Source organism: Carlito syrichta, unplaced genomic scaffold, assembly GCF_000164805.1.
Source record: "Carlito syrichta isolate Samal-C Ts95f unplaced genomic scaffold, Tarsius_syrichta-2.0.1 Scaffold308732, whole genome shotgun sequence".
NCBI lineage: Eukaryota > Metazoa > Chordata > Mammalia > Primates > Tarsiidae > Carlito > Carlito syrichta.
The window spans coordinates 184,795-212,612 of record NW_007252828.1 but is presented as its reverse complement, the minus strand read 5'-3'; the positions used below and the strand labels follow the sequence as shown (position 1 = coordinate 212,612).

At 37.0% G+C, this 27,818-nt stretch overlaps 2 protein-coding genes across 2 annotated transcripts in view; both read right to left on the bottom strand.

Annotated features, from left to right (window-relative positions):
• Positions 1–1,779: 1,779 nt before the first annotated feature.
• On the bottom strand, positions 1,780–4,888 carry LUZP6 (leucine zipper protein 6). The gene is given in 3 exon segments (XM_008065663.1): positions 1,780–2,349; positions 2,352–2,457; positions 4,775–4,888. Coding segments are annotated over 3 exon segments (294 nt in total). The 3' UTR covers positions 1,780–2,275.
• The window catches only part of MTPN (myotrophin), a 65,089-nt gene continuing 39,050 nt past the window's right edge, over positions 1,780–27,818 (bottom strand). The window contains exon 4 of the mRNA XM_008065661.1: positions 1,780–4,974. Within this exon, the coding sequence (XP_008063852.1) occupies positions 4,888–4,974 (87 nt within the window). The 3' untranslated portion in view covers positions 1,780–4,887. The remainder of the gene's footprint in view (positions 4,975–27,818) is intronic.

The following is a 27,818-nucleotide window of genomic DNA, read 5'->3' as shown; positions in this document are numbered from 1 at the left end:
AACACTTGGCCTCTCCCGGGGGTTCTCTTGCTGCAGGACTGGCGGCCAGACCCACCCCACAACTTGCAGTTCATGAGACAGCTCCCAAAAACTCTTTGCATGCCCCACTTCCACTTTTTTTTGGAACTCAAGGAAAAGACCTGGGTAAGGCTTAAGTCTCAGGAAATCAGTTATGGGGACATTAGGGAGGAAAATACCTTAAAAATAAGTGTCATTCTTTTTTTTTGAGTTGGGAGTCTCACTCTGTCGCCCAGACTGGAGTGCAGTGGCCGCTCCCGGCCACCGCAGCCTCGACCTGCTGGGCTCTGACGATCCTTCCGCCTCAGCCTTCCGAGTGGCCGGAATTACAGGCTTGCGCTACCACGCCTGGCTAATTTTTTGATTTATTGTAGAGATGAGGTCTCACCTGCCCAGGCGGGTCTCGAACCCGTGGGCTCAGGCAATCCACTCACCTCAGCCTCCCAAAGGCGCGGGATTACAGGCTGAGCCACCGAGCCCAGCTTAAGTGTCATTCTTATCAGTGTTATATCTTTGGAGTCCTTGTTACACCTTACCCCTGACATTTCTTGGCCACACATAACTTTAAAGCTCACCTCAAGATTTTCTTGGGTGTCCAGAGCTTCAAGATTTGGCCAGTTTTGCTGTTTCACATGTTAGAAGCTTCTGTGTACTTTCTCTCTAGAAGTCATGCCTGATGACATCTACTTGTAGGCTATTTCTTTCTCACCTTATGGACTTGTTCAATGGTCCTTGAACATCAGAATCACCTAGAAGACTTGTTGCAACACAGATTGCTGCTAATTACATGGAAATACTATTTTGGGGGCTGTTGGCCTAGGGACCATATTTTGAAAATTACTGATCTTATGGAAAGAGGGGAAAAAAATCTTATTGTGCTGTGCACAAGTTCTGTGAAAGCTGTTCTCCTACGAATGAATTTCTCTCTAAGCTCTTTCTTTCCTCCAGATGTGTGTGTTCCATCCACATACACTGATATACTCTTCAGCCGTTATATAAAGGGGCTCTGTTCAACTTAAAACATATTTAACCAAATTCAAACACCTTTACAGACTCCAATTCTTAAAATGAGAACTTTACTTGAAAAATGTTCTGTGAACACTCTCACCTAAAACCACGCATACAGGCAACCCATTTATACTTCAGTGGACAACAGGAAGTTCTGCTTTTGTTGTACCTTAGCATCTGCACAGATCCTATTATTAATAGACACTTCAGAAGCAAACTACACAACAGTCTTCTGACTTGACAAGATTACAGCAGAATCACACTAACTTCATACATAATTTTGTTCAATTTTGAGGTTCAGAGTGATCGCTCACCCTGAAAAGTACACCCTAAAAGAAATGTCCATGGTTAAGTGAGTTTGGGCAATGCAGATCTCCAAGAAATGTACCGCAACTTAAATGAACAATGATAAGACCAAAGAGAGCTTCTCCACGCCTTTGAAGATCCTGATGCTCTGGGGTGTGTTGGCTATACCTTGCTCCCCATCAGCCCAGTGGTTTTCAGAACACTTATAGTAAAACAACGTGTATCAGGAGACTTACACAAAAGCAAAACCTTTTGATGGCTAGTATGGTTTATTTCAATTAGATCTTTGATATGTTTTATCTTCTTTTCACTCATTTTTTTCTAGAAATGGGCTAAATTAATTCCTATTAATTAAAAGCCTGGGTTCTGGTTCTGGTATAGTTGTAGAGAAGACTGAAAAATCAAAGTGATAACAACCGAGGGAGAAAATGCTGTTGACACATTAACTGTAGCACAATTCAAGTTTATTCCATTTGTTCTTGCAACACACAACTTAAACACAGTATTATTTAGCATTCGGATGTATATGAACTAGGATACTTATGAGAAACTCAATTGTGTCAAAAGTATAACATTGTGGAAAAATGAACTTAAATATATCAAAATGCACAAAGCACTAGTCTTCCTCCATTACTGCTTAGAAAGATATGATTGTTTCTCCATTTACAAAATAGAATCAGGACAATTTAAATTTTTAAAATTTTGCATGCAAAACACTGCAATTGCTTATTTATGTAGGAGGACACTCTCACCAGCTTCTTCTATACACAATTGAGTATACAATATTGCATGAAATAAAACAGCAGCTCAGTTGAAACTTAGAAAAAAAAAATCAAATAAGTACACATAGATTTAACACCCATTACATGGGGAGAAATCAATGAATAAAGGGCCTACTTGTTTGCAGCTTGCATATACCGCACCTGTCCGTGCTCAGTTGGTCTCAGAAAGGTGAGCTATGTATAAAAAAACTACCTGGGATATTCAGGTCCCATGTTTGAGCTGTAAGTCTATAGACACAATCTGAAGCTGCAAGGGAGAATTTGTTAGTACACTACTGTAAACAGGTAAATTACCTGCCTGTACTTAATATAGTGCATATGTAATGACTGATTTAATACAAAACTACAGAACATGCAAAGATTTTTTTCTGAGATGTTAAATATTACTTTAGTGGAGAACAAAATTACTCAACCTTTCACTAATGCATGTAGTACCAAAAAGCAGACATGGTTTTAGCTTTTTTTTTTTTTTTTACTCAAAATATGAACATTAAGTGTTGTGAATTTCTCTGCCAAGTGGTTCAGAAATACAATATAAATAACCTAGTTAAAAAAAGAAATTGTGAACCACCTTGGTCAGTCTATTCTATTCTAAGTTTATATGTTATTTTCTCAAGCAATCGCTTCATAATCATGGAGTTTACAAAATGGCTGAGAAAGAAGAGGGAAGGCAAAACAGCCTCTACTGCATTACAAGGAACATCAGGATAAACTGTACAAAAACCACATGGTTTCTACACCATGGCTGTAGAAAGCAGACCAGGCTTAGGAATAAAAGGACAATGCACTGCCTGCAACAGCCAACTACAAGAAAACACTTTGAAAGGAAAAGTGAAATGGTGTAAAGGGAAAAATTCAAGCCTTTTAAATAGCATCATGTCAAGAAATAAAAACAAAGAAATCAAAACACCCTTCTATGCTATGTTGATAGTTGTAGACTGTAGAGTGCCCTCCATTTTCAATGAGAATGTCTCCATATTTCAGTTCAGTGATGTAATAAAGTACTGATGACTGACTTTTAATCCAACTCTAACAGGCTGTATCGAGACAGCAGAATTAGCCAAATGTACGAAAGTATTTTAACCACCACTTTGTGATTGTTTTCTTGACATAGGATAATTATGGGGTTAGGCTAGTTGTAAGTGAAAAAGCCACAGGCTAAAAAAGAGGTCATGGGGAAAAATACACACACATAAACCCACACGCCAACCAATCAGCAACTGATCCATAAAACTTGTTAACCAGGGTGGCTGTTCTTGATAATATTTTAACCCTGCTGAGGGATGCTACATTGCCTTAAAAAATAATTAATTCTTGATTATCCACAATCTGAATACAGGTCCCTAACCCCCCCTTTAAAAATTTGAGGTACATTCAATTATTACATGACTCAGCTGAGAAAAAAAACCCAATATTATTAGTAAGCTTATATGGATGGCAAGTCAAAGGAATCTTAACATTTTAAACTCAAGATATCAAATTTAAGATTATGTTTTAATTAGCTGTACTGCTCATGAAATGAACATTTGGAGATGTGTGTACATATTTTCTGCAAGTCCAAAGAATACCATTTTAGGGCACTGTATTAGAAGAATACAATATATATTGAAGTTGTCACAATTTATGCAGTGCATGATTTATAAAGCAACACAAATATATATTACAGGTGGGTTGGGTGATGTTCAACAATAAAAAACTCTGGGAAACCTGGTAACAAGCATATTTTTGAGGGGATGGGGCTAAATCTGTCCAAATAGTAAATCTCACCCCGGTGATAGCTTTGGTGCAATTAAGTAATCAGCATCCAAGATGGGTCTAAGAGAGGCATTCCAAAGAATATTCCTTCATTCTCCAAACGTAACAGAGGCCAATCCATTCAAATAGCAAATAAAGAAAATCTGTATGTACTAAGACAACTGTTCTCTTTATATGATACTAACAGGCTTATGGCTATAATTCTATTTTTAAATCTGCTTTTACTACCAGCAGGAGTTTGAAAGTGTTTTAATGTTATATAAACGTCTGAATTAAGAGGTGAAAAATATGTATACTGGAATGATTTCTCCTTTAGGCTTCTAAAAGTTAAGATTGTATAAATAAAACTAGTCAGTTTTATCTAAAGAGACATGAGATTCATGTGAAAGGGGAGAGAAAATCTAAAGTTCAGTCATCCAGCAATTTAGGAGTGTGCCCCCTCCTCACCTTAACTAAGCTTTCACATAGAGCTTAGAGTCACTGAGGAAAGATTTGGTCACCAACCACAGGCAGCGCTCTTAACTATGCCAGGAAGTCCCCAGGGGAGTTCATTCTTAAGGCAGAAGGCTAGAGCTAGTTGCTTATCTCAGCACCCTAAGTTTACATCACAGCAGCCACTACTGCTTGCACAGTTAGGGCTACCAAATATGTATTAGTTGGCCTTTGTAGAATCAGACCTTCAACACAATCTAATTAATAAAGTAGCTGAGAGCTGAAAAGGTCAAATGTTATCAGTAGACTTTGTCTTTGCTTTCCCTTGGGTATAAGTTACTTTATCAGAAATGGAAAAGAGGCTGACTTGATCAGGAATCCCAGTAAAAGCCTGATCATGGTTTTTGTCCCTTCTTCCAAAACATTTTTTTTTCTGGGAGTCTGATTTGTTATGAATTTCTCTCTCCCCTCACCCCTTCTAAAAGTATTGAGCTGAAGAAGCTGGCAGATAGAGTGACAGACAGACAGGCAGCAGTGTGAGGCCACAGGAGAGTTGTTCTTCCCAAGTCATCAGTCCACCCAGCCATCACTGGAGGAGAGCTTTGATTGCTTGGTTGTCAGTGGCTTCAAAGGCAGTCAGTCCATCTGGACCTTTCACAGTCTTATCAGCACCCTGGAAAAGAGAAGAAAGGGCCCTCATTAAATAAGTTCACAGGTGGGAGAAGAGAATGTGAGACTAAACTGTACGTGAGACTAAATAGGCTGATGTTTACATAAAGAATTGAAAATTTCTTTACTAATGGAGTCCATTCTATTACAGAAAAACACTGGCAAGATTATGGATTAAAGTAATAAAAATATCAGTTTTCAGACACTAGAAATTGTAAGCTATGAAATTAACATAGGTAATGACAACTGGCTTCTGTTTGTACGCTTGTATATTGACTCAAGTAATTAAGCTTTAAAAATAATATCCCCTAGCCAGGTGTGGTGGCGTGAATCTGTAGTTCCTTCAGCTACTTGGAAGGCTGAAGTGGAAGGATTGCTCAGCCCAGCAGGTCGAGGCTGTGGTGGCCATGAGTGTGCCACTGCACTCCAGCCTGGGTGACAAAGAGTGAGACTCCAACTCAAAAAAAAAAAAATCCTGGTCAGGCGTGGTGGCTCATGCCTATAATCCCAGTACTTTGGGAGGCCAAGGTAAAAGAACTGCCTGAGTCCACACGTTCCAGATCAGCCTGGGCAACTCAGCAAGATCCCATCTCTACAATAAATCAAGAAAAATTAGCCAGGTGTGATGATGCATGCCTACAGTTCCAGCTACTAAGAAGGCAAGGTGGAAGGATCACCTGAGCCCAGCAGGTCCAGGCTGCGGTAGCCGTGAGCATGCCAGCCTGGGCAACAGTGAGACTTCAACTAAAAAAAAAAAAAAAAAAAAAAAAAAAAAAAAAAAAATTCCCATGTGTAGTATGAACCTGGAGAAAAAAGCATATCACTTTTGTTGAAGTATTTCTGTGACAAATTATTTTTTTCTTCTTTGCAATACTTTTTGCAGAATCCATAAGTATTATACACTTAAGAACATGTATAGTATTGGTCACTTTACTTGTAAAAACTTAGCAGTAAATGCCCAGAATGTGGGCTGTAAGGTGGTTTCCCATTATATTCTATGGAAATCTTTAGTGAAGACACCAGACTGCTCTGAACACTTAACCTGAGGAGTGCTGTCCTGAAACATTTTGTGTGTAATACAGCCTTTTAGTTTTGAGAATGTGTATGTGTACTTTTGTGTCTGTATGGTATTTTATGTCCCCTTTTTAGAATTAAAGCTCCACAGGAGCAGGAATCTTGTCATTATTCCTAGCACTGAGAAAAGTCCCTAGCACATGGTAAGTGAATTTGGTCCCAAACCAGGTCTGACCTTTTCAACTCCAAGACAATATGCTACTATCCGTGGGTTCTCTCTGTGAGCTCTATCACTAGCCAGTATTTATTTGCCACACAGTCTTTAACAACCTGTTCTGGCCCCTTCCAAATCTCACTCATTCTTCTGCTGGTTTCTGAGCCCTACGGAATTGTCTAGACTTGGCATAAATGGTCCTTCAGAATCTAGCGCTGGTCATATTTACCAGTCTCTTCTCCTATTACTCTTTCCCTACTCCTACAGAATTAGTTCCTGAACATGCCAGGTGTCATGCCCTTACACATGGAACGCCTTACCCCTTTCTCTGGCAAATTCACCCATCCATTCAATTAATATTTACTGAATGTTTGATGTGCAGATACCGTGCAAGGGACTGGAGAAGCAAAGAAAGAGTCTGCCAGTCTGGCTAGTGTACGAGACAGACAAATCAACCAACACAATACCACAGAATGATTACAATCAAGGTGCTATGCACAGGAACATGTGGCCCATAATTCAGAACAGGATGTGGGAACAGTGGGAGAAAGTCTTTAAAGATGAGGGAATGCTTCAGCTGAGTCTTGACAGATACAAGCTGCTTAGGTAAACCAGGGAGGAGATGACAGACATTCTAGGAAGTGCTAAATTACCACAAAGTCCTCCTTAACATCACCCTAAGTCTCTATTTCTTCATTAGAAATAACTGTTTCAGCCAGGCTCGGTGGCTCAGCCTGTAATCCCAGCACTTTGGGAGGCTGAGGCGAGTGGATTGCCTGAGCCCACAGGTTCGAGACCCGCCCGGGCAACTTGGTGAGACCTCATCTCTACAATAAGTCAAAAACTAGCCGGGCATGATAGTGTGTGCCTGTAGTTCTGGCTACTTGGAAGGCTGAGGCGGAAGGATCGCCAGAGACCAGCACGTCGAGGCTGTGGTGGCCGGGAGCGGCCACTGCACTCCAGTCTGGGTGACAGAGTGAGACTCCAACGCAAAAAAAAAAAAAAAAAAAAGAAATAACTGTTTCATGGAAGACATGGAACTCAAAGTAAAGTGGGAGAAACATCAGTGAGAATTTCCAAGTCAATGTGGCGAGCCCTGCAACACTGGCTAAGTGCCAGTAAATGGGATCACTGTATTGAAAACAAAAGATTTCTTATTCATTTTGATGGGTGGTGCTTTTTATAATTAGTATCAAACTATAATTCTGCATTAACAAAAAGTTACATATTTTAGTGAACATCTATTGCTTTTTAGCTACCAAAGTTTATTTCCCTTCTTTTGATGACAGCATTCTAATTTCATCTTGGGGAACCATTTGTCTCTACTATGTTTTACTTTTAATTACTATGGGTACATAATAGCTGTACATATTTATGGGTTACATGTGATGTTTTGATGCATGCATACAATGTGCAATGATCAAATCAGGATAACAGGGGTATTTATCACCTCAAGCATTTATCAGTTCTTTGCCTTAGAAACATTCCAATGCTAATCTTTGTTATTTTAAAATACACAAGAAATTCCTGCTAACTACAGTCCCCTTATTGTGCTACCAAATAATACTTTCTTATTCATTCTACCTAACTGCATTTCTGTAGTCATTAGCCATCCCCCCCACTCCCAACTGTGTGAGTCCTAAAACTATAAAATGAGGTGTCAAGTACTTTCCTTGCCAAGTGTACAAAATTTATTTAACTCAAGCAGGACACTCTCCTTTATTTTGAATCTTGACTGGAGACACCAGAAGAGAGAATGCAAGAAGTCAGAGCTCGTTCCGGGGCTCCACCTAGCTGAAGAGCACTGTAGTCGCCACAGTTCTGATCTCTTCTCAGCTTGAAGCCACCTTCCTGTTGATTCTATGATGGATCCAGTATCTTTTCAAAAATTCCTTTTTTACTTGTTGGACCCAATTTCTGCTGCTTGCATCGAAAACTATTTAGCCGATAAATTATTTTTAAAATTTATTTATTTATTTTTTTCCACCCTTAGGACCCCACACTTGGTTTAACATTCAGCTTTCAGGACGTTCAAATTCATAACAGTGTTTTCACAATGTACCCACCATAGGTCATGTCACTCGTCCTGAGGACTCAATTTTGTCTCAGATTGCACGTATCACCTCATGTGTTCTTCCCCTGGGCTCTGGGTCTCAGCACATATGGGGCTTAGGAAAAGGACACAGAAATAAAGTCAGAGCCAAGGGCCACATGGTGCCGTCACCTATAAGCATCGGTCCAGCAAGCCACAAGTGGGTTTGACATCGGTGACCAGGACTCTTCTGGTTCAAGAGACTGAGGAACACATAGCATAGGAGACTGGTACCCAGAACAGGTAGGTTTTCCAGCTCAAGGCTCAGGTTTTATGGTTGACACTTGAGGTCAATGTCAGAAGAATCATTCTCCCTATGAGGTATCATCTTTCAATAAAGGATCATTGCTTGTGGTTTGGTTGACCCTAGCACAACTGGCATGTGAACACAAATCCCAGCTCAATTCTGAGGGTTACTCAGGCATCACATAGTAGCATAAGGGAATTTGTGGATGATGGAAATATTCTATATCTTAATAGGGTGAGGGTTATGTGGGTATATGCATATATATGCTCAACAGCTACTGTTTTGCTCTTTGAAAATGTGTAAAGCTTACTTCAGAGGTTATATCTTAATTCATTTGATTTTTTATAATCAATATTTTTTATTATGATATTGTGGGGTACAGTTAAGGGTCAGGTATACAAATACGTTTTGTTCAGGCACCCTTGTTGATAAGGTGTTTCCCCGTCCCCAGACAGATATTTACTACCGTTAATCCCACCCCCCCATAGTTTCCCTATTTTTTAAATTTATATAAGTTACCTTTTTTGCTAATTATAATACAAACTTATCATAGAAAACTCAGAATTCTAAAAGCTAGATAAAATTAATGTTAAGATTTTAGTGTTTCCATCTACTATTTTGTTCTGAATACACATATGTATATATTTCTTTAAAAAATAAATGAGCAACTGTGAGAGAACTAGAGTGACTATATTTTATATAAATAAAAGCAACTTTAAGATGAAGAAATGTTACTAGAAATGAAGAGGTACATTTCACAATGATAAAAGGTTCACAATTCAAAATGAAATTAAAAAGCAATTCCACTTGTAACAGCATCACAAAGAACAAAATACTTGAGAATTTAATAAAGTCAAACCAATTCTAAAAAAGATAAGTCAGTTTTGTCAGCATAAATAAGAGTATTAAATGATTTTTTTTTTGGTACTTGATGCACTAACTTAAGTATATATGGTCTCATCCCTTGTTTGAAGAAAACATTTTTGCTTTTAGTTCCAGTAATTATTTCCATAGCTTTAAATAATATATTCTTGCTGCTATTTGTGTTATTCACTTTAGATTTTATCTTTTTAACTTACTGCTACATAGACAAAGCTTAGCGCACTACTACCTCTCTTCCCCAAGTTCTTATATTTAAAATACCATTTTGCTTGTTTATACAAATGATATTTATTTAAATTTCAATTTCCTATTCTAATAGTTCTGTCAGTGGCTCACCTCATCTCTCATAAAGTAATTTTATAAGATAACTTCTCTACCTTCTAACTTGCCAGCGTGTCAAGATTAACTTTTATATTCTGGTCTGTAAAACTAGGGCTTTGATTGCTGGTTGATTCTTATAGGTAAAATAAGTAAATGATGTTTAAATTATTTCTAGGTAAACACTGCTCACGGTGGCACCTAGTAGACTAACATGGTTGATTTTTCTTTGTTGTTCCAATATCAAAACCTTGTGACAGAATCAGGTGATCGTACTTTCATTAGCAGTCTGAGTTTTACACAGTCCTCAAACTTAGCAAAAAGAAACTAAAACAAAATGGACTGAGTTAATTTATTTCTAATACAACTTAGTGTACTAAGGTTTGTAGAGTGGCTCAGTCCTGTAAGGCCACCTAAGAATTTAGGTTCCTGCCATCCTGTACCACTCCTAAGGGTATGCTCCTCATCCGCATGGATGGGGAGCTGGCTTAGCTCTCTACATCTGCTTTCTGCCTGCTAGAAGCGGGTACAGGGGCAAACCAACTGGCTTCATATTTTAGGTAAAGACTTGGAAATGACACATATCATCTCTGCACATCCCATTAGCCCAAAGTTAAGCACATAGCCATACTTAACTGAAAGGGAGACTTACCTACTGCAAACCTCATAAATACCTTGGATTCAACCTGTCCTAAACTGAATCCACAATCTTTTCCTACAAACTCGCCCCTTTTTCAGTATGTGAAGACACTATGAAGCTCTTATTAATGCTCCAAGTCTTTAGACTATACTATCTTTAACATTTCCTGTCCTTGCTTCTCTACTGCTACCGCCACTTTCTTAGTTCAGGATCTTTATATAAACATTTTGATATAATAGTGTTGGTTTTTAAAAAAAATTCTTACACCACTCTAATTCAGAATTCATTAGTCTATTCGGGTGTTCTTCTTAAAATGCAAGTCTGATCATACTACTCACCTACTTAAACGCCTTTAAGGCCATCTTCACAAAAGAGAATGAGGACAAATAACGTGACACATAAAGGCATCATCTGTTCACACTGCCTACCTCTCTGGCCACAGCTCTTGCTAAGTCCTTTCTATCCTACAGTGTAGCTATGCTGAACAATCTATCGTACCCTAATACATCGTAGTCTCTCTTTCTTATCCCTGGGGTTTTTCTCATGGTTGCTTCTGCTTGGAATGGTACCCCAATTTCCTATGAAACTCTTAGACACTAAGTTTCTAAGGTTCAGCTCAAATGTCAACTGCTTTAAGAAGTTACGATTGTGGTAGCTGGAGCTGTAATGGTATCCTTAGTCATAGCACATTATCCCCTTGACTCCCAACACATTTGTCCTTTTTCCTTCAGATCCTTATGTATTACATATAACTTCTGTCACATCAACGATGATGCTTCAATGCACTAGTTGTTTTACTTGTCTTCCTTTATTAGACTAAATATGTTGATAGCAGGAACCAGGCTTATTAGTCTTTTCACTCCCAAGGCCTTGCACAGAGCCAATAAAAGGTAATCAATAAAAGTTTATTAAACTGATGTAGATAGGAATTAAACATATTTTAGTACATAAGGCACTCAAAAAAACAATTATTTTACTCATTAAAGACAAATGACTGTGAATAGATCAACAAAGAACACTGAATAAGAGGCACACTAGCACAATATATAACAAATCTACTTATTAAATAGGTAATTAAAGATTGAAAACCCTTTGGGTCTGACATTTGATTAGAATTGGAACCAGGTTCATTTGCCTATATTTAGAGCAAGATTCCGGTGATAAAGTTTTCTGCAGGAAGAAAAGGTAATTATGGCCAAGTTAAAATGGGCCAACAGACAGGTTGTTTGTCATTCCAGGGAGTAAAATTTTTAAGACACTACAAGTAATTTATTGGTGTTCCAAAGTCAGACTTTTAGATATCAAGTATTATTTTGATAGTATGTGGCAGAATGTGGAGAATGCTAAAAAGCATTTCAGGGACTGGGTGCAGTGGCTCAAGCCTGTAATCCCAGCACTTTGGGAGGTCGAGGTGAGAGGACTGCCTGAGGTCAGGGTTTCAGGACCAGCCTGGGCAACTTGGTGAGACCTTGCCTCTACAGCAAACCAAAAAATAAGCTGGGCATGGTAGCACGTGCCTATAGTTCCAGCTACTTGGAAGGCTGAGGTAGAAGGATTGTCTGAACCCAGCAGGTCAAGGCTGCAGTGGCTGTGAGCGTGCCACTGCACTCCAGCCTGGGTAACAGAGTGAGACTCCAACTTATAAAAAAAGCATTTCAGATCACATTATCTTTGCCCATGAATAGCTTACAATATAGCAGGAAAGATAAGACATACAAGCATGATACAACAAGAACATATCTTTATAGGCTTGTTACTTTTATCTACTTCTTAGTTCAGACAGCTTAATTCCACTGTATATTATCAGTTCTTAACATGCACAAACAGGCCAAGAAAACTGGATCGTAACATTTTAAGAATGAAACTCAAACTTCTACTGAGGTTAACTAACATCTTGACAAAAGGTTTCTGTCAAGGTTTTGAAGACACTGATTATATCAATCAACTGTCAGAATAATCAGTTTTTAAATGCAAAATTTATGAAATCAAAAGTTAGCATTTGGATTTATATCTATATATACTGTTATCCTTTATGTCCGAAGGGAAGTGGTTCCAGGACCCCACCTTGGATACCCAAGTCCCTTATATAAAGTGACAAAAAGTAAGCCCCTATATACAAACAAGTTTCATTATGAGAGCGCGTTGGTAAGTCCAATTTATTTGTAAATCCAACAAAGTTAACCTAGGTAGTACCCAACTAACACAATTGGCTATGTAATACTGTACTTTAATAGGTTTATAATACTTTTCATACAAATAATTTGTTAAAAAAAACACAAAAATAAACACTTTTAATCTTATAGTACCTTAAAAAGTACAGCAGTACAGTACAATAGCTGGCATACAGGGGCTCGTATCTAGTGAATAGGCAAGAAGAGCTGCTGACTGGAGGAAGAGGAAGTGGGAGATGGTAGAGCTGAAGGATCACCAGCAATAGGAGACAGGGTGTGTGTGTGTGTACCTGCAATTTCATTCATATCTCCTGTTGATGGCACAGGTTCTGGTTCCTTATTGCTGGATTCAATTCTATCTGCCCTCTTGAAAAAACGACTTGGAGATGTCTGGGTAGTAGCTCTTTTTTTCTGTCGTAGAGGAAATGGTAGTACTGTATTGCATGCTGAACGGCTGCTGCAAACTTTGAGTAGTTAAGGTCCTGTGCCTCAAATGCAAACAGTGCCCTCTCAAATAAAAAAAATGCCCGTCATTTCCTACATCATGAATCTCTTTGGTTCTTCAGTTACTTCTTTCTCTTGTCTCTCTTCATTCTTCCTCTAGGTCTCCAATTTTATCAGGTCTTTGTTAGCAAGCTCCTTGTGTTGCACAGCAAGAAGTGCAATGAAGTTGTCCTCTTGCAGATCTAGCTCCAGCTTCTCGCTGAGGGTCACAAAGTTGCTGAAGACCTTTTGGACTCCTCAGTCACCTTTTCAAATCCATAAAAATTGCGAACAAGCTGCAGGGTCCTTCCAAACCCCATTCATGGTGACAGCTATAACCTCATAGCATCAGTGTTTTTTTATGGCCTTGTAGACATCATAGTCCTTCAAAAATTGTCGCAAGGTTGTTCCTGTTTTGTCACTCATTTTAACTGCATGATGAAAACTGTGACATAAATATTTCTGAAAGTAACTATAACTTCCTGGCCCACAGGTTGGATGAGCGATATAGTATTCAGTGGCAGATGCGCTACTTTGATGCTGGATGAAAGTGAATGAAGGGTGGTCTAAGCACTGTTGAACAGCAAAAGAATGTTGACTGAGACATCCTTCTCCAAGGCATTATTTCTCTACTTTTGAGATAAAGTGGTGAAAAACCAGTCCTGGAAAATGGCCTGCGTTACCTTGATTTGGGGGTTACTCTTCTAGACAACAGGAAGAGAGCCCTTGGCTATGTTTTTAAGGACTCTTGGGTTCTCTGAATGATAAACTAAGAGGCTTCAGCTTCATATCGCCAAAGTATTGCCACCAAACACCAGATTTTGCCATCTCTTTGCTGCTTTATAGCCTGGCATCAACTTTTCCTCCTTACTGATGTTAACTTCAGTCTGGCATCCTCTTCCAGTACAGTTCCGTTTCATCTGTACTAAAAACCTGCTTGGGTAAATACGCGCCTTCACCAACAATTTATTGGAACACTTCAGGAAATTCCCAGACAACTACCATATCTGCACTTGCCGTCTTGTCATTTTATTTTTTTGGTAGAGACAGGGTCTTGCTATATTGTCCAAGCTAGTCTCAAACTTCTGGACTTAAGCAATTCTCTCACCTTGGCCTCCCAAAGTGCGGAGATTACAGGTGTGAGCCACTGCACTCAGCCCTGCCACTTTTGTCGTGAAGGTTGGCTCTATCCTTGAACCAATGAAACCAGCCATGGCCAGCATTAAAACATGTGGTTTTCATAAGGGTTTTTAGGCTTTCTCTTAAATCAGCAATAAGCTGTGCGGGATTTGATTCTGATGCTGATTATACTTCCACATACTGAGAAATTTCCCCATCTCCTCCATCATTTTTCCATGCTTCGATATTACCGTTAACACCTACTGTTAACATCACTGGCACAGCAGACTTCACATGTTCCATGATCTTGTCCTTGTTCTTTAGAATCATGCTGATAGTTGAATGATTCCTGCTATAAGAACAAGCAATACCTACCAGCTTTTTGCCTCACTCCACTCTCTCATTATTTTCACTTTTGTTTCCATTGTTATCACTTGACACTTCTTAGCAGCACCACCTAAGTCACTACTGCTTTTAGGCTTCCTTCTGGACATCCTGAGCTTGAAATAAAGACACTCTACTACTGTACTCAAAGTACACAAAAGCATAACCACTTGTAGAGAATGCATGCATGTAACAATGTATGCCAGACATGTTAACTAACTTACTTGACTGGACATGAGAACCCATGTTTGCATCTTTGAAAGTTTGTAACTTGAAGGTTTGTATGTAGGGGACTTACTGTAGTATCTGTATATAACCTAGTACATCTTCCTGTATATTTTAAATCATTCTGATTGTTGATAGTACCTAATACAATGTAAATGCTATGCAAATACAGATGACTCTTAAACAGTTTGAAATGCACAGGTCCAATTATAAGTGAATTTTTTTCAGCAGAAGTTATATTAATTGTGCCTGTTTCTCCTGACCCCTCCTTCTGCTTATTCCATCTCTGCCACTCCTGAGACAGCAAGACTTCAACCTCCTCTTGTCTATGCAACATGAAGACAATTGAAGGATGAAGACCTTTATGACAATCTATTTCCACTTAATGAGTGGTAAATATGAGGGTGGATCCTGAAAAAAAAAGAAATATCTTTTAGAGGTGGGCCCCTTATAGTACAAGCTTTCCTTGCTAGGTGTGTTCTAGGAACCCATTGGGATCAGTGTACCAGCTAACATTGTTGTAAGAGGCTGCATAAGGCTTCAGTGAATTTTTATTTTTGGAAATTCTATAAACACTTTGCCCTTTTCATGATAGATGATTTACAAGCACACCTGCCTAAACAATATTGAGTGTTCAGCAGTTTTTGACCCCAAACGGCATGACTCCTGTGCCCCACCACCCTCCCCATTAGCCCCATCTCTCCCTGAGTGACTTTTGTTTTCTGGATGAAAAATCTTCAAAGGGAAACATTTTGCCAATGTAGAGGTGAAACAAACAAACAAACAAACAAACAAAAAAATGGCAGAAGCACTAAAAGGCATCAAAATTGATGAGTTCAAACACAGCTCTGAGCAGTAGAGAAGCATCTCCATAGGTGTATTGTATTAAACAGAGAGTACTTGGAAGGTGACTGAAATTTAAACATGTAAGAATAGATATGCAAATTTTTAATAAATAAAGTCCAGTTTTTTCAGTCCTCCCCATATATTTTCTCTTTCTTATGATTTTCCTAATACTTTCCTTTTCCCTAGCTTACAGTATTGTAAGAGTACAGTATATAGTACATGTAACATACACAATATGTATTCATTGACTGTTTATGCTGTCTGTAAGGCTTCTGGTTCATAGAAAGCTATTAGTTAAGTTTTTGGAAGTCAAACGTTATATGTGGATTTTGGTCTGTGTGGTGTCAACAACCTTAACCCCTGCATTGTTCAAGGGTCACCTGTAGTTGTTATACGACAATGCTTTTTAAACTTATATTTTAAAAAAATTGTTGTATTATTACTTATTCATTTTTCTGAATGCTTTCAATCCATGTTGGTTGAATCCATGTATACGAAACCTCTGACTATGGATGGTCAACTGTGTGTATCTATATGTATATATAGGTCCACAGATACACACATGCATTCTTTAAAATGTAACAAATTACTTCAGAAAAATAATTTAGCAATGTGGTTTGGAGAGAAAGCTATTTAGAATAAAATACAAGATGAATGTCTGTAAAGATTAAGAGTTCAGTTGAGAATTATAGCCAATTCAAGTAACATCTGAAATGTTTCTAGTTTAACATTTTATGACATATACTTATCAGGTCAGGATTCCAGCAACCTTATGGGGATGTGAAATGACAGAAAGTGAATCTAAAACTTTTAAAAACCATGGAAAAAAATTTTCTAGGGCTCAAGTTCTTTATTATTCCACAGAAGCATGTTAGGGTCCTCACTCAGAAATCTGCAATTCAAACATGAATTTTCTCAGTCCAAATAAAATCAGAAACAGAAACAGAAAAGGACAGAAGCCCTAATGAAGATGGTCACACTAACAGCATTAACATCTGACAAGAGATTAACATGACTAAAACAATAAAGTGAGACTGAATCACTGCTAGGGCTTAGCAATGCATGAATATGTAAGGACAAATAACCCGAACACTTCATAAGACCCCAGAGGATCTGATGATGATAAGTCTTCAAGGAAAGATTTAACCATGTCTTGTTTATTCTGCTTTAAAGAAAAGTACATAATACCCTTAAGAAATTGTCTATCCCAATTAGTTAAAACATTTTCATCCTTACAAAGATATTTTTCACAGTACTTTACTACCTGAAATTAAATTCCCTTTATTTGTACACTTGTTTACTATTTTCCCTCTAGAAAATGAAGTCTCCAAAGGCAGAGGACTTGTTTATCTTGTTCACCTACATTTCCAGTATTTAAAGGAATACACTGTACTTCCTTTCATCTGATATTAAGTATCTCCTAAGATATCTGAAAAATGTAAAGGAAAAAATAAATTCTTTGTTCTTTCCCTCTAACCACACAATTAACTCATATTATCATTGTTACATTCTCTGTGAAGCCCTTCTGGAATTCCCCCATCTCAAGAAGTAGACACTATAGCCTGGGTCACTCCCTGCCAAGTGCAACACTCTTCTACCTTCCTTTCCTCTACTACGAATGCTAAAATGAAACTGCATCCTCAGATTCCCTTAAAGTAAAGGGTGGCCATCTGATGTCATTTTGGCCTATTCTGCAGGGAAGGCTTTTACTCTTCCAGTATAGTCCTAGGAGGAAAAAGATCCTTAGCTCTTTCTCCTTTTTCCTATTACAAACACAGATACAACGCTGAAGGTTCAGCACTCATCTTGTGACCATAAGGACTGGAGGAAAGTGGGGGTTGAGGGGAGTTTTAAATGTGGGATATTGATAATATACATAGCGGAGTTAGCCACTCAGCCTTGGTGCACACCTTCAGACATCTTGCTATGAGTCACTTTCTTGCTTAGATCTCTGTAGTAGGGGCTTTTGTTACTCATGGTTGAACTATACCTCTCTTATAGCACTACACCATACTCGGTAATTGTCTGTTAACACACCTCTCTTCCCAACACCAGCCTGAGCTCCATGGGGGCAGGGATCCTGTGATAGTCACCTCTGCCCTTAACCCCTAGGAAAATGCCTGGAATACAACACATGCATGATTTCATAGCATAAATAATTTTTTTAAAAAAAGATATATGGGCTATAATAGAAATGCATATTTAGTGATATAAATCTTACTCTTAGTGAACACATGCATCCAAGTTAAAAAGAAAAAGTACCTTTTCTATTATCTTGTCAAAGTATGTACCACTGTTTATCACTGTATTAGAAAGAACAGGGTTACCCATTTCAGGGCCCCTCTCTTTTTCTGGAGAGCTTTGCTGGTTGATAAACTCCTTCTTTCATTCATAAAAAAAAAAAACCAAAAAACCAAAAAACTGCAAAATATCTTGAATTAATTAAATGCATTTTAGAACAGTCTTGAGAAACTGTGCTATGCTCATAAAGAACTCAATTATCTCATGATGTATGGCGTGTGTGTAGTTCCAAGATACCATAATAAAATGCTTAGAAGCTAAGAATTTCAACTGTTTGAATATATACTTAAATATTACCATACACAAAATTTACAAATACAATTCAATTTTGGAAAACTACTAAACATGGATTTGTATTTAGTGACACTGAAAAATTATTCCAATACTTAAAATTACATATATTTGCAAATTTACCTATTTTATGCAAATCTACATGATTTCATAGCATATTTAATTTCATACTTAACTGACATATTGAAACAGGAGACAGAGTAAAGACAATTTCTAAAACCCCACAGCATCTAATATAACACAAACACAGTAAATATTATGTCCCTTATATTTTTGTAGCAGTTTTGAGTTTTTAACATACTTTGGATACATAACTCTTTTTTTTCTCATAGCAGTCCTGTGAAGTAGGCATTGTTAACTGTTTTATAGACAGAGGTTCTCAAACTCAGAAAGATTAAAAAACTTGCCCAAGGTCAATCAGCAAATTATAGAAACCAGAGCCATCGACTCCAAATCTTATGTTCTGTGCTATCTTTAGTTAAAAATTACCCATAGCCTTCCCCTCCAAAATGTCTGGACAAGAAACAGATTGTAGAATTTACTGTCTTCAGCCCTTTGCACTTGGAGACATCTTGTGGATCATCTACCAGCAACTCAACTTGGAGACATCTTGTGGATCATCTACCAGCAACTCAACTATACTTTTTAATGAAATAATGAAAAATGAATTACTTTATATTAAGTATCATAGCATTGAAACCAATTATTTCATTGTAATAATATTTGGCTTATAATCAAATTTTGGACATTTTGAGGAACTTATTTATGACAAAAAATCAAAATTCTGTATCTTACGTTGTGGCAACAATCTGCCTTCAACTTCAAAGTCTCTATTAAGGTTATAGTAACTTCTTATATACCTTTTCAAGTTATGACATATGATACAAAGGATATACCCACAGCTGTCTTTCTTATATGAATGCTCTTTATCGCTACCTTCTGTTATAAAGAAGTGTTGGCATCACTGCGAAAGTACTTCACACCTTCTCTTTTATGTGATGCCAATCAGTTTTTTTAACATATATCTCAGTTTATATTCCATCTCTTTATTTGTTTTGTGCAAGTAACAAACTTCATGGAAACATACATTTAAAAAAAAAAAAAAACTGTGCTGGCATAATTTTGTCCCTGAGTGAGAAGGTTTAGATATTTGCAACTTATTTATGTCTCTTCAAGGAAACTGAAGAACTCTATGGGATGGTACACATATAATGTGTCATCTGTTGAACACTGTGACTCTAGATAACAGTTTCAGGTATTCAATTCACAAGCCTATTCAAAGAATATTTACTGAGTTCCTCTTCAGTGGCAAATGCAGCTTTGGTAAATACAGTTTTACTAGAACACAGCCATACTCATTCATTTATACACTGTTTAAGGCTTTTATGCTACTATGGCATAGAAGAGATGTAACAGAGACCACATACAGCACACAAAGCCCCAAATATTTACTAGCTGGTCCTTCACGGAAAATGTTGTCCACTGTTCTAGGGCATTAAAGAGAATGAGAGACTAGTTCTCATGTATTGCACAATCTAGCTGGGACAGAGGAAAGGATCATATATGAGAATAGATCAGTATGGCAAATACTAAAAATAGAAGAATAGACCACAACCTTCTCTGATCCTCAAAATAATCCTGAGGTATGAATACTATTAATCCCACTGAGTTCAGAAGTCAAGTGACTTACTGGTGATGGAGTTAATATAGCCAAGCCTCAAATCTAGATTTTTGAGCATCACTGCCAGGCTCTTCCATCCACACTATGTTGCCTCTCTTACATGCTGACCATGCAAGGGGGAAAGACATACATGAACTATAGCATCTGCTGAGAACTATGGGCTAATTGCTACTGCTGCTGCCGAATTTCTTTCACTTAAAAACAAAAATTCAGTTCTTACAATCTCAACTTTAAAGAGGCAGATACTTCAAAATTTTTCCAGTAGCCACACCAACTTATTCAAGTAACAAAAGAGACATATTTTATATTCCATTTCATTCTTTATTTGAACACAATGACTATAGTTCATTTTCAGATGCATAAATAGTGGTCTTGGATTTGTTCTAATGTTAGTAAAAATACAAATTTTGACTCATTACCGCAATTACATTTAGAAGATTAGAAAGATCATTTCAAGAATTCAGAGAAAAACGCATAAAAATAAGCCTTCACATTACTCCTCTTCAAGGACATTCAGATATTGAGCTGTTACATTACTTAAGAGATGGTACATTGTAAGTTTCAGATGAAAAAGTCTGCCTACATTGAAAACAAAAGTTATTTTCACCCCCCCACCCCCGCCCCGGGAACCCTCATTCCTGCAGAAAGTCTTCCCTTTTCTGAGCAGTTCATCAATCCTAACCGGTCTTAGTACTCCTGAGAATTTCTCATGTTCTGGACATTGCGGCAGTGGCTTCTTTACATTATCTTATTTAACTACTTGGCTATATACTCAGAGGCAGTATAATGTAATAGACACAGGTTCTGGAGCAAAACTGATTGGATTTGAATTCCAACTCCCCTTCTTACCTGCTGTGTGGTCCTGGGCAAACTCTTAAATTGCCCTGTGCCTGTTTCCTCAATGGTAAAAGGAGGGATAAAAGCATACATTCTTAATAGGATTACTGTGATGATTCCATGAATTAACATGAATAAAGCCCATAAAACAGTACTTGTATACAGGAAATGTCAATATAACTGTAAGTTATTTTATCCTCATATCGACTCTAAGTGGTAAGTACCAGCCCATGTTGCAGAAATCTTTGGTTGAGATATTAAGAGACTTGTTCAAAGCTAGAGTTATTAAGAAGCAGAACTCAGAACTAAACTTGGGTGTGTGTGTGTGTCACCCCAGCACATAGTATATGTCACTAACAGAAACTATCAAAATAATGACATATGCTACTCTAAAAGAGCAAAGTGGCTAAAAAACAATGAACTCACAAACTTTGCCCATGTTATATAGAAAAGAATTTTGGGAGTTCCAAATAATCATGAAATGTGTAGATGAGAATGTCTGAAGCTATTCAGGTTTAAAGGATAGTAATTCAAGTAACAAATGATGATTCTACCTACAAGCATACCTATTTGCTTATGCTGAACAGGGCTGATTTCCAGTTCTTCTATCTTACACATTTAGTTCTCAAGTCAAGCAGCAAATTCTGCACTATAGACAAGTCCCTGAAGACTCAACAGTACTGGTACTTGAGAGGAGTATTCATGACTTATTAACTGGCTGCTTGAGTAAAAAGAAAAAGCAAAGGAAAGATATATATCTAAAACATCAATGTTATCAGACAAGATGATTTTCTGCATTTTCTTAGCAGACCGAGTTTTAGTATTTTTTACTGTCTATAGCAATGACACATAAGACATTTGCTATATCCTTTTAATAAAAAAAAGTGCAGCTCAGTAAACCTTTGTTCTATATTTCACTCTTTCATAATACTCAACAAACCAGGGACAGTTATTTTACAAAGTTATCCAAAACAGTTAGCGTTGCACAATAATCAGTGGAGAATATAAATATATATAACTTTTTGTTGAAAAGTTAGAGCTGGCTTCCTAAGATAAATTATCTGACACAGTGAAAAGCAGAGAAAGAAAAAAAGCAGTTTCTTTTGGATTTTTTTTCTTTCAGATATAGATTAAGTATGCTAAATATCACTAGTAACATAATGATGGTTAATAATAATACATTAAGTATGTTGTTGGTTTTTTTAAAATCTAAGAATAGGCCGGGCTCGGTGGCGTAGCCTGTAATCCTGTGCTTTGGGAGGCCGAGGTAAGTGGATTGCCTGAGCCCGTGGGTTCAAGACCCGCCTGGGCAACTTGGTGAGACCTCATCTCTACATAAATCAAAAAATTAGCCAGGCATGGTAGCGCGCGCCTGTAGTTCCAGCTACTTGGAAGGCTGAGGCAGAAGGATCGCCGGAAACCAGCAGGTCGAGGATGCGGTGGCCGGGAGTAGCCATTGCACTCCAGTCTGAGCAATAGAGTAAGACTCAAAAAAAAAAAAAAAAAAAAATCTAAGAATAAACCATAATTGTAACGTTTTGAAACTTTCACTAAATTCTTAATTCATGGAATTTTGATTTTCTCATGCTAGGGTACAACTTTTTCCTACTTATTTAGAAGAATTCTCATTTCTATAGGAGATTGAGAGGTCTTTTAAATAGCAGTATATGTCATGTTAAGGGGTGGAGTATAAACACACACTAGGGTAAAGCATATCTGTCAAAATTCTAAATCAGAGCATCTTTAAAAGACTAAAAAAAGTATTTAGGATATATCCCCACAATGTTCCACAGTGAATTATTTAGAAATGGTTTTCCTTAGTAAAGATTTAGGAAGCAAAGATGCTAGAATTCTTTAGACAGCGAAGATACTAGACTTCTTAAAATTCTTTATTATCAATTATATTAAGTTATAAGGAATGACATAAATTATAGGGAACTTTCATGACTATTATAGAAAATGTAATACATATTAAGCATTATATGTATTATATTAATAAATGAGCAACATGATAGTGCATTAATGGTATAGGCAAACTATTGTTATTTCTCTTAGTACTGTTTTTTTTAACCATATAACTAAAAATGGCAAATTACATATAACTGGAAATTATAAGAATCTCCCTTTATCCAAGGGAGATCATTCTAAGACCTCCAGTGCATGACTGAAATCTTGGATAATATTGAATCCTATACATACAGTCACTTGTCACTTAATGGGGATATGTTGTTAGGGGATTTCATCATTTTATGAACATCACAGAGTGCACTTACACAAACTTAGACTACAAAATACCTAGACTATATGTACAGCCTGTTGCTCCTAGGCTATACACCTGTACAGCATATAACTAATGAATACCATAAGTAACATAAGTAAGCAAACATAGAAAAGAGATAGTAAAAATACAGTATAAAAGATTAAAAACAGTACACCTGCATAAGGCACTCACCATGAATGGAGCTTACAGGACTGGAATTGCTCTGAGTGAGTAAGTGAATGAGAAGGCCTAGGACATTCATGGACACTATCATAGACTTTATCACCACTGTACACTTAGGCTATAGTGAATTCATAAAAAAATTAATTTCAGCTTACTGTAATTTTTAACTTTATGAATGTTTATATGTTTTTAGCTTTTTGACTTTTGTAATAGCACTAAGCTTAAAACCCTCATTGTACAGCTGTATAAAAATATTTTCTTTCTCCATATCTTTATTCTGTAAGCGTTTTTCTAACTTTAAAATGTTTCATTTTTTAACTTTTTAACCTTTTTTTGTTAAAAACAAAGACACAAACAACATATCAGCCTAGGGCCACGATCACCAGTATCATTTTCTTCCACCTCCATATCTTGTCCTTCTAGAAGGTCTTCAGGGGCAGCAACATACATGGAGGTGTCATCTCCTATGACAGCAATATAATCCTCTGGAACACTTTTGTAAGGACCTGACTGAAGCTGTTTTACAGTTTTTTTGTTTTTCTTTAAATAAGTAGAAGGAGCTCTACTCTCAAATAATGATAATAAGCAGAACAAATGCATAAATCAGTAACAGTCATTTATTTTTATTACCAATGTACTGCAGTTCATTGTATGTGATAGACATTAATTTTACTAGCAGTGCAGATTTGTTTACAATAGCATCACCATAAACATGTGAGTAATGTGTTACACTTTGACTACAATGGCTACGACATCACTAGGTGATAGAAACTTTTTAGCCCCATTACAATCTTACATGACCACTAACTTATACATAGTTTAATAAAAAGTCATTATGTGGCTCATCAATGTACTATGCTTTTTTCTATATGTACATATCTATGATAAAGTTAAATTAGGCACAGTAAGATCACAATAATAATAGAACAACTATAACAACATACTGTAATAAAAGTTATGTGAATGTGATCTCTCTCTCAAAATAGCTTATTGTACTGTACTCATCTATGGGAACTACTGTTAATAAATTTTGGAGTTATGAAAGCCCATCAACTAGTAATATTGCAGTTCAAGAATATTATTTCATGTTCAACCCTCTCCTAAATAATGTGTTCTTGCAAAATCGCTATAATTCAGGTATTTGAGATGTTAATCACAAAATAATGAATAGTGAATATCCCAGATTACTTTGCTATAAATAAATAAATGAGTGCTAGCATCATCAAATAAATGCATCCAGAATGATACACACTTAGGAAGCATCATCTTACCACTGAGGGTTAGGGTTTTTAAAATAATGTGGCCTATAAGTTCCAAACTATATATGAGCTAAAGCAGGGGTCGACAAACTATAGCCCAGATACTTTTTTTTGTAAATAAAGTTTTATTGGAATGCAGCCAGGCCCATCTGTTTATGTATTGTCTATGGCTGCTTTAGAGCTATAAGTTACAATGACCAGGTGGTCTGTAAATGCATACCCTTTAAAAAAAGTGTTTCTTAACTTCTGAATTAGAAGATACTGTTACACTTAAAGTATCTTTTTTACTCCAAAAACTTACGGGTTAAGATATTTAAGGCATAAAAAGGAAACCACATTCAACTGAGATAATTACAATTCTAAATGACACATGATTACAGTTTATTCTTGCTTTGATAAAAACAGGCATTGAGCCTGGCCTTTGTACAGACTGCTGTGCTTGTCAGTGGCCACTTCTCTATCAGGGATATGTTTTACACACTCACATCAGTTTCTTCTTTTTCACACTCTCATTCCTCTGCAGATGCTAAAATTTCCAGGATGTTTCCTGAGCCTCTATCAAACTGCCTCCTTTTCCTTCCTTCCTTTCCACTTTTACCATGCTTCTCAAGTACTCTGGATCTGGTGAAAGTACCAGGAGTTTGATCACCCCCTTTCCATCCTGTATGTTATTATTTACCAATTCTTTGGTAGCAGCTTATTTTTTAAACTTCAGTGCTTTTTGTTTTGTATTTTAACATTTCCTTAGTGTTATTCACATACTAATTTATAGCTTATTATTCCTTCTCATAGCTCTGTCTCTTTCTTTGGGTTTAATATGCTTCTTCCTGAAGAGTGTCCAACTTATCACTCTACCTGTTGCTTGGGGGTACTGGGCACTTCTGGGCTTGGAGCAGCGTGGATCAGCTCTTACCTTTTGCAACAATACTCTCTTGCTCATATTTGGGAATGTTTTCTTCTTTGGCCTTATCCCGTCTGCTTTCTGTCTTTTAAGGATTTCTTATACTGTAGTTTCTGGTCTAATGGAACCCGTTCTTATGGCCCAAAGCAGATATTGATCCATTCACTTTTAAAACATCTTTTCTGTCAATGGGGGCAAAAAGAGCAAACCACAGCATGTGCTCAGACCTCAGTCTTGAAATTAAAGCCCCATATCTGTTAAGCTCTGCATTTTCTTTCCTCATTTATCCCAGCTCACCAATTAAAATGAGGCCACATGCCTTTTATCAGCAGATATGTACATGTTCCACTTCTCATACTGTCCTGACAGTAATTCTGAAAAGCAATTTCAAGTAGTAGAAAAAAACTCAGGCTGCTGAATCATATATCTTGGAACAAGTCTTGATTCTATTACTCTCTATTTTACTTTCAAACAGTTAGACCTCCCTGAACAAATGGTTTCCTATCTATAAAATGGAGGTAATAATACCTATTCATTTAGGTTGATAATACATTATAAATGATATAGCATATCACATAAAGTTTGATTTCAAATATTCTAGCAATCTTCTTTGATTTTGTAATTTTTTCCCCCATTAGTTGTGATCATACTGAGTTTTGAAATTTCTGTTTATTACTTTGCCTTTTTTTCTTACGCATGTCAATAAATCTGGAAAATATCTTAAACTAAGTCTTTTAAAATAAATTAATAATAGTGCATAAGGATTCTACTTTTGATAAAAAGGAGAACGAATCAGACCGAGTACAAACATTGATTGTAACTTTTAAAAGATGTACCAGAACAGCCCTACTGTAACAATTAAGGAGTTCTGAAAGAGCATTGTCAATTAAAAAAAAAAATCTGGCTGACAAAACTACAGGGTATCCATTAAATAAGTTTATACAACAATAAAATCAAGGTAATTAATTTAGAAAAAGCAGAACTAAAATTTACTGCTTTCAAAAAGATAAAACTGTCATATAAAACAAGTAATAGCTCTACGTAGTACAGCTGGTATGCCATCAATATAGCTATCTCTGAATGTCACTTATTTGACTATAACAATCAAGGACTGGACACAAATAAAAGAACAATACGGGCACAAGTAAAAGAAAAAACAAACTAAGCTCAATTCACAATCAATCTAGCAACACAGTACATATTTGTAAAGACCCTTCTGTGATAACATTATTAGGGTCTAATGTACCTGCAAATTAAGTCAACTTTTCAGGAATGAATTTAACTGAGGTAACAATGGAAAAGGTCTCAATAACTTCAAGCATCATTTTTGAGAGTATCAGGAATACAAAACAATGGTATGGGCCTTCTCTAGTCTAACAATGATTATCTCTTGTTTTGTTTTTCCTAGGTCAGAGATGTCTAACCGGAGGAAAAACTGTTTTGATCGATAGTTTGAGATATGGCTAACAGAAAAGAGTATAATTAAGGCAGCTCACTTAGTAAATGATCAGAGACCTAAGCTCAAAAGGAACCCAGGGAGGTTTTTACTTTCAGAGAACAAAACCCTTGACTGAGTGGAAAAGATTAGGGAAAGGGGGAAGAAAGGTAAGGAGGAAGTCATTCATTACTTTTACTATACACTTAGCTGGCTTATAAACTGAAGCCAAGGGAATTAAGTCAACAATGAGGAAGAGAGCTGAGAGACAGGCAGAAAGAAGTTAGATTCTAGTCATGTGGCTTAAGCCCAGGGTCAGGATGCCTCAACTCTACAGTTAAATGAGTAAATAAGCTTTTTTTTTTTTTTTGAGTATTTTATATTTTATTATAGTTTGTGTGATATACATTCTTTTTTTTTTTTTTTCACTAATCAGTATTTTTTATTATGGTTTTGTGGGGTACAGTTAAGGGTTAGGTGTACAATGACGTTTCATTCGGGCACCCTGTAGATAAAAAGTGTTTTCCCATTCCCCGACAGATGTTTGCTACTGTTAATCCCATCCCCCTCCCCCCAATACTTTCCCAGTACCGTCAGTCATTTTCTTATACTATTACCTTGGATGTTCAAGGTCCATTATATGAATGAGAACATGTGATACTCGGATCTTTGTTTCTGTGAGAGGTCACTCAGTATTATAGACTCTAGTTCCATCCAGGTTGCTGCGAAATTCATGATTTTGTTCTTTTTTATGGTTGCATAGTACTCCATCGTGTATATGTACCACATTTTTTAATCCAGTCCTCTTTTGATGGGCAGCATGGTTGTTTCCAGGTTCTTGCTATTGTGAACAACAATGCAATAAACATACGTGTGCAGGTATCCTTTTTATAGAGTGATTTGAGTTCTTCAGGGTATATTCCCAGTAGGGGGATTTGCAGGATCATATGGAAGGTCAATTTTTAGAGCTTTTAGAATTGCCACACTGCTTTCCACAGAGGTTGCACTAGTTTACACTCCCACCAACAGTGTAGAAGTGTTCCCTTTTTCACCACACTCTCTCCA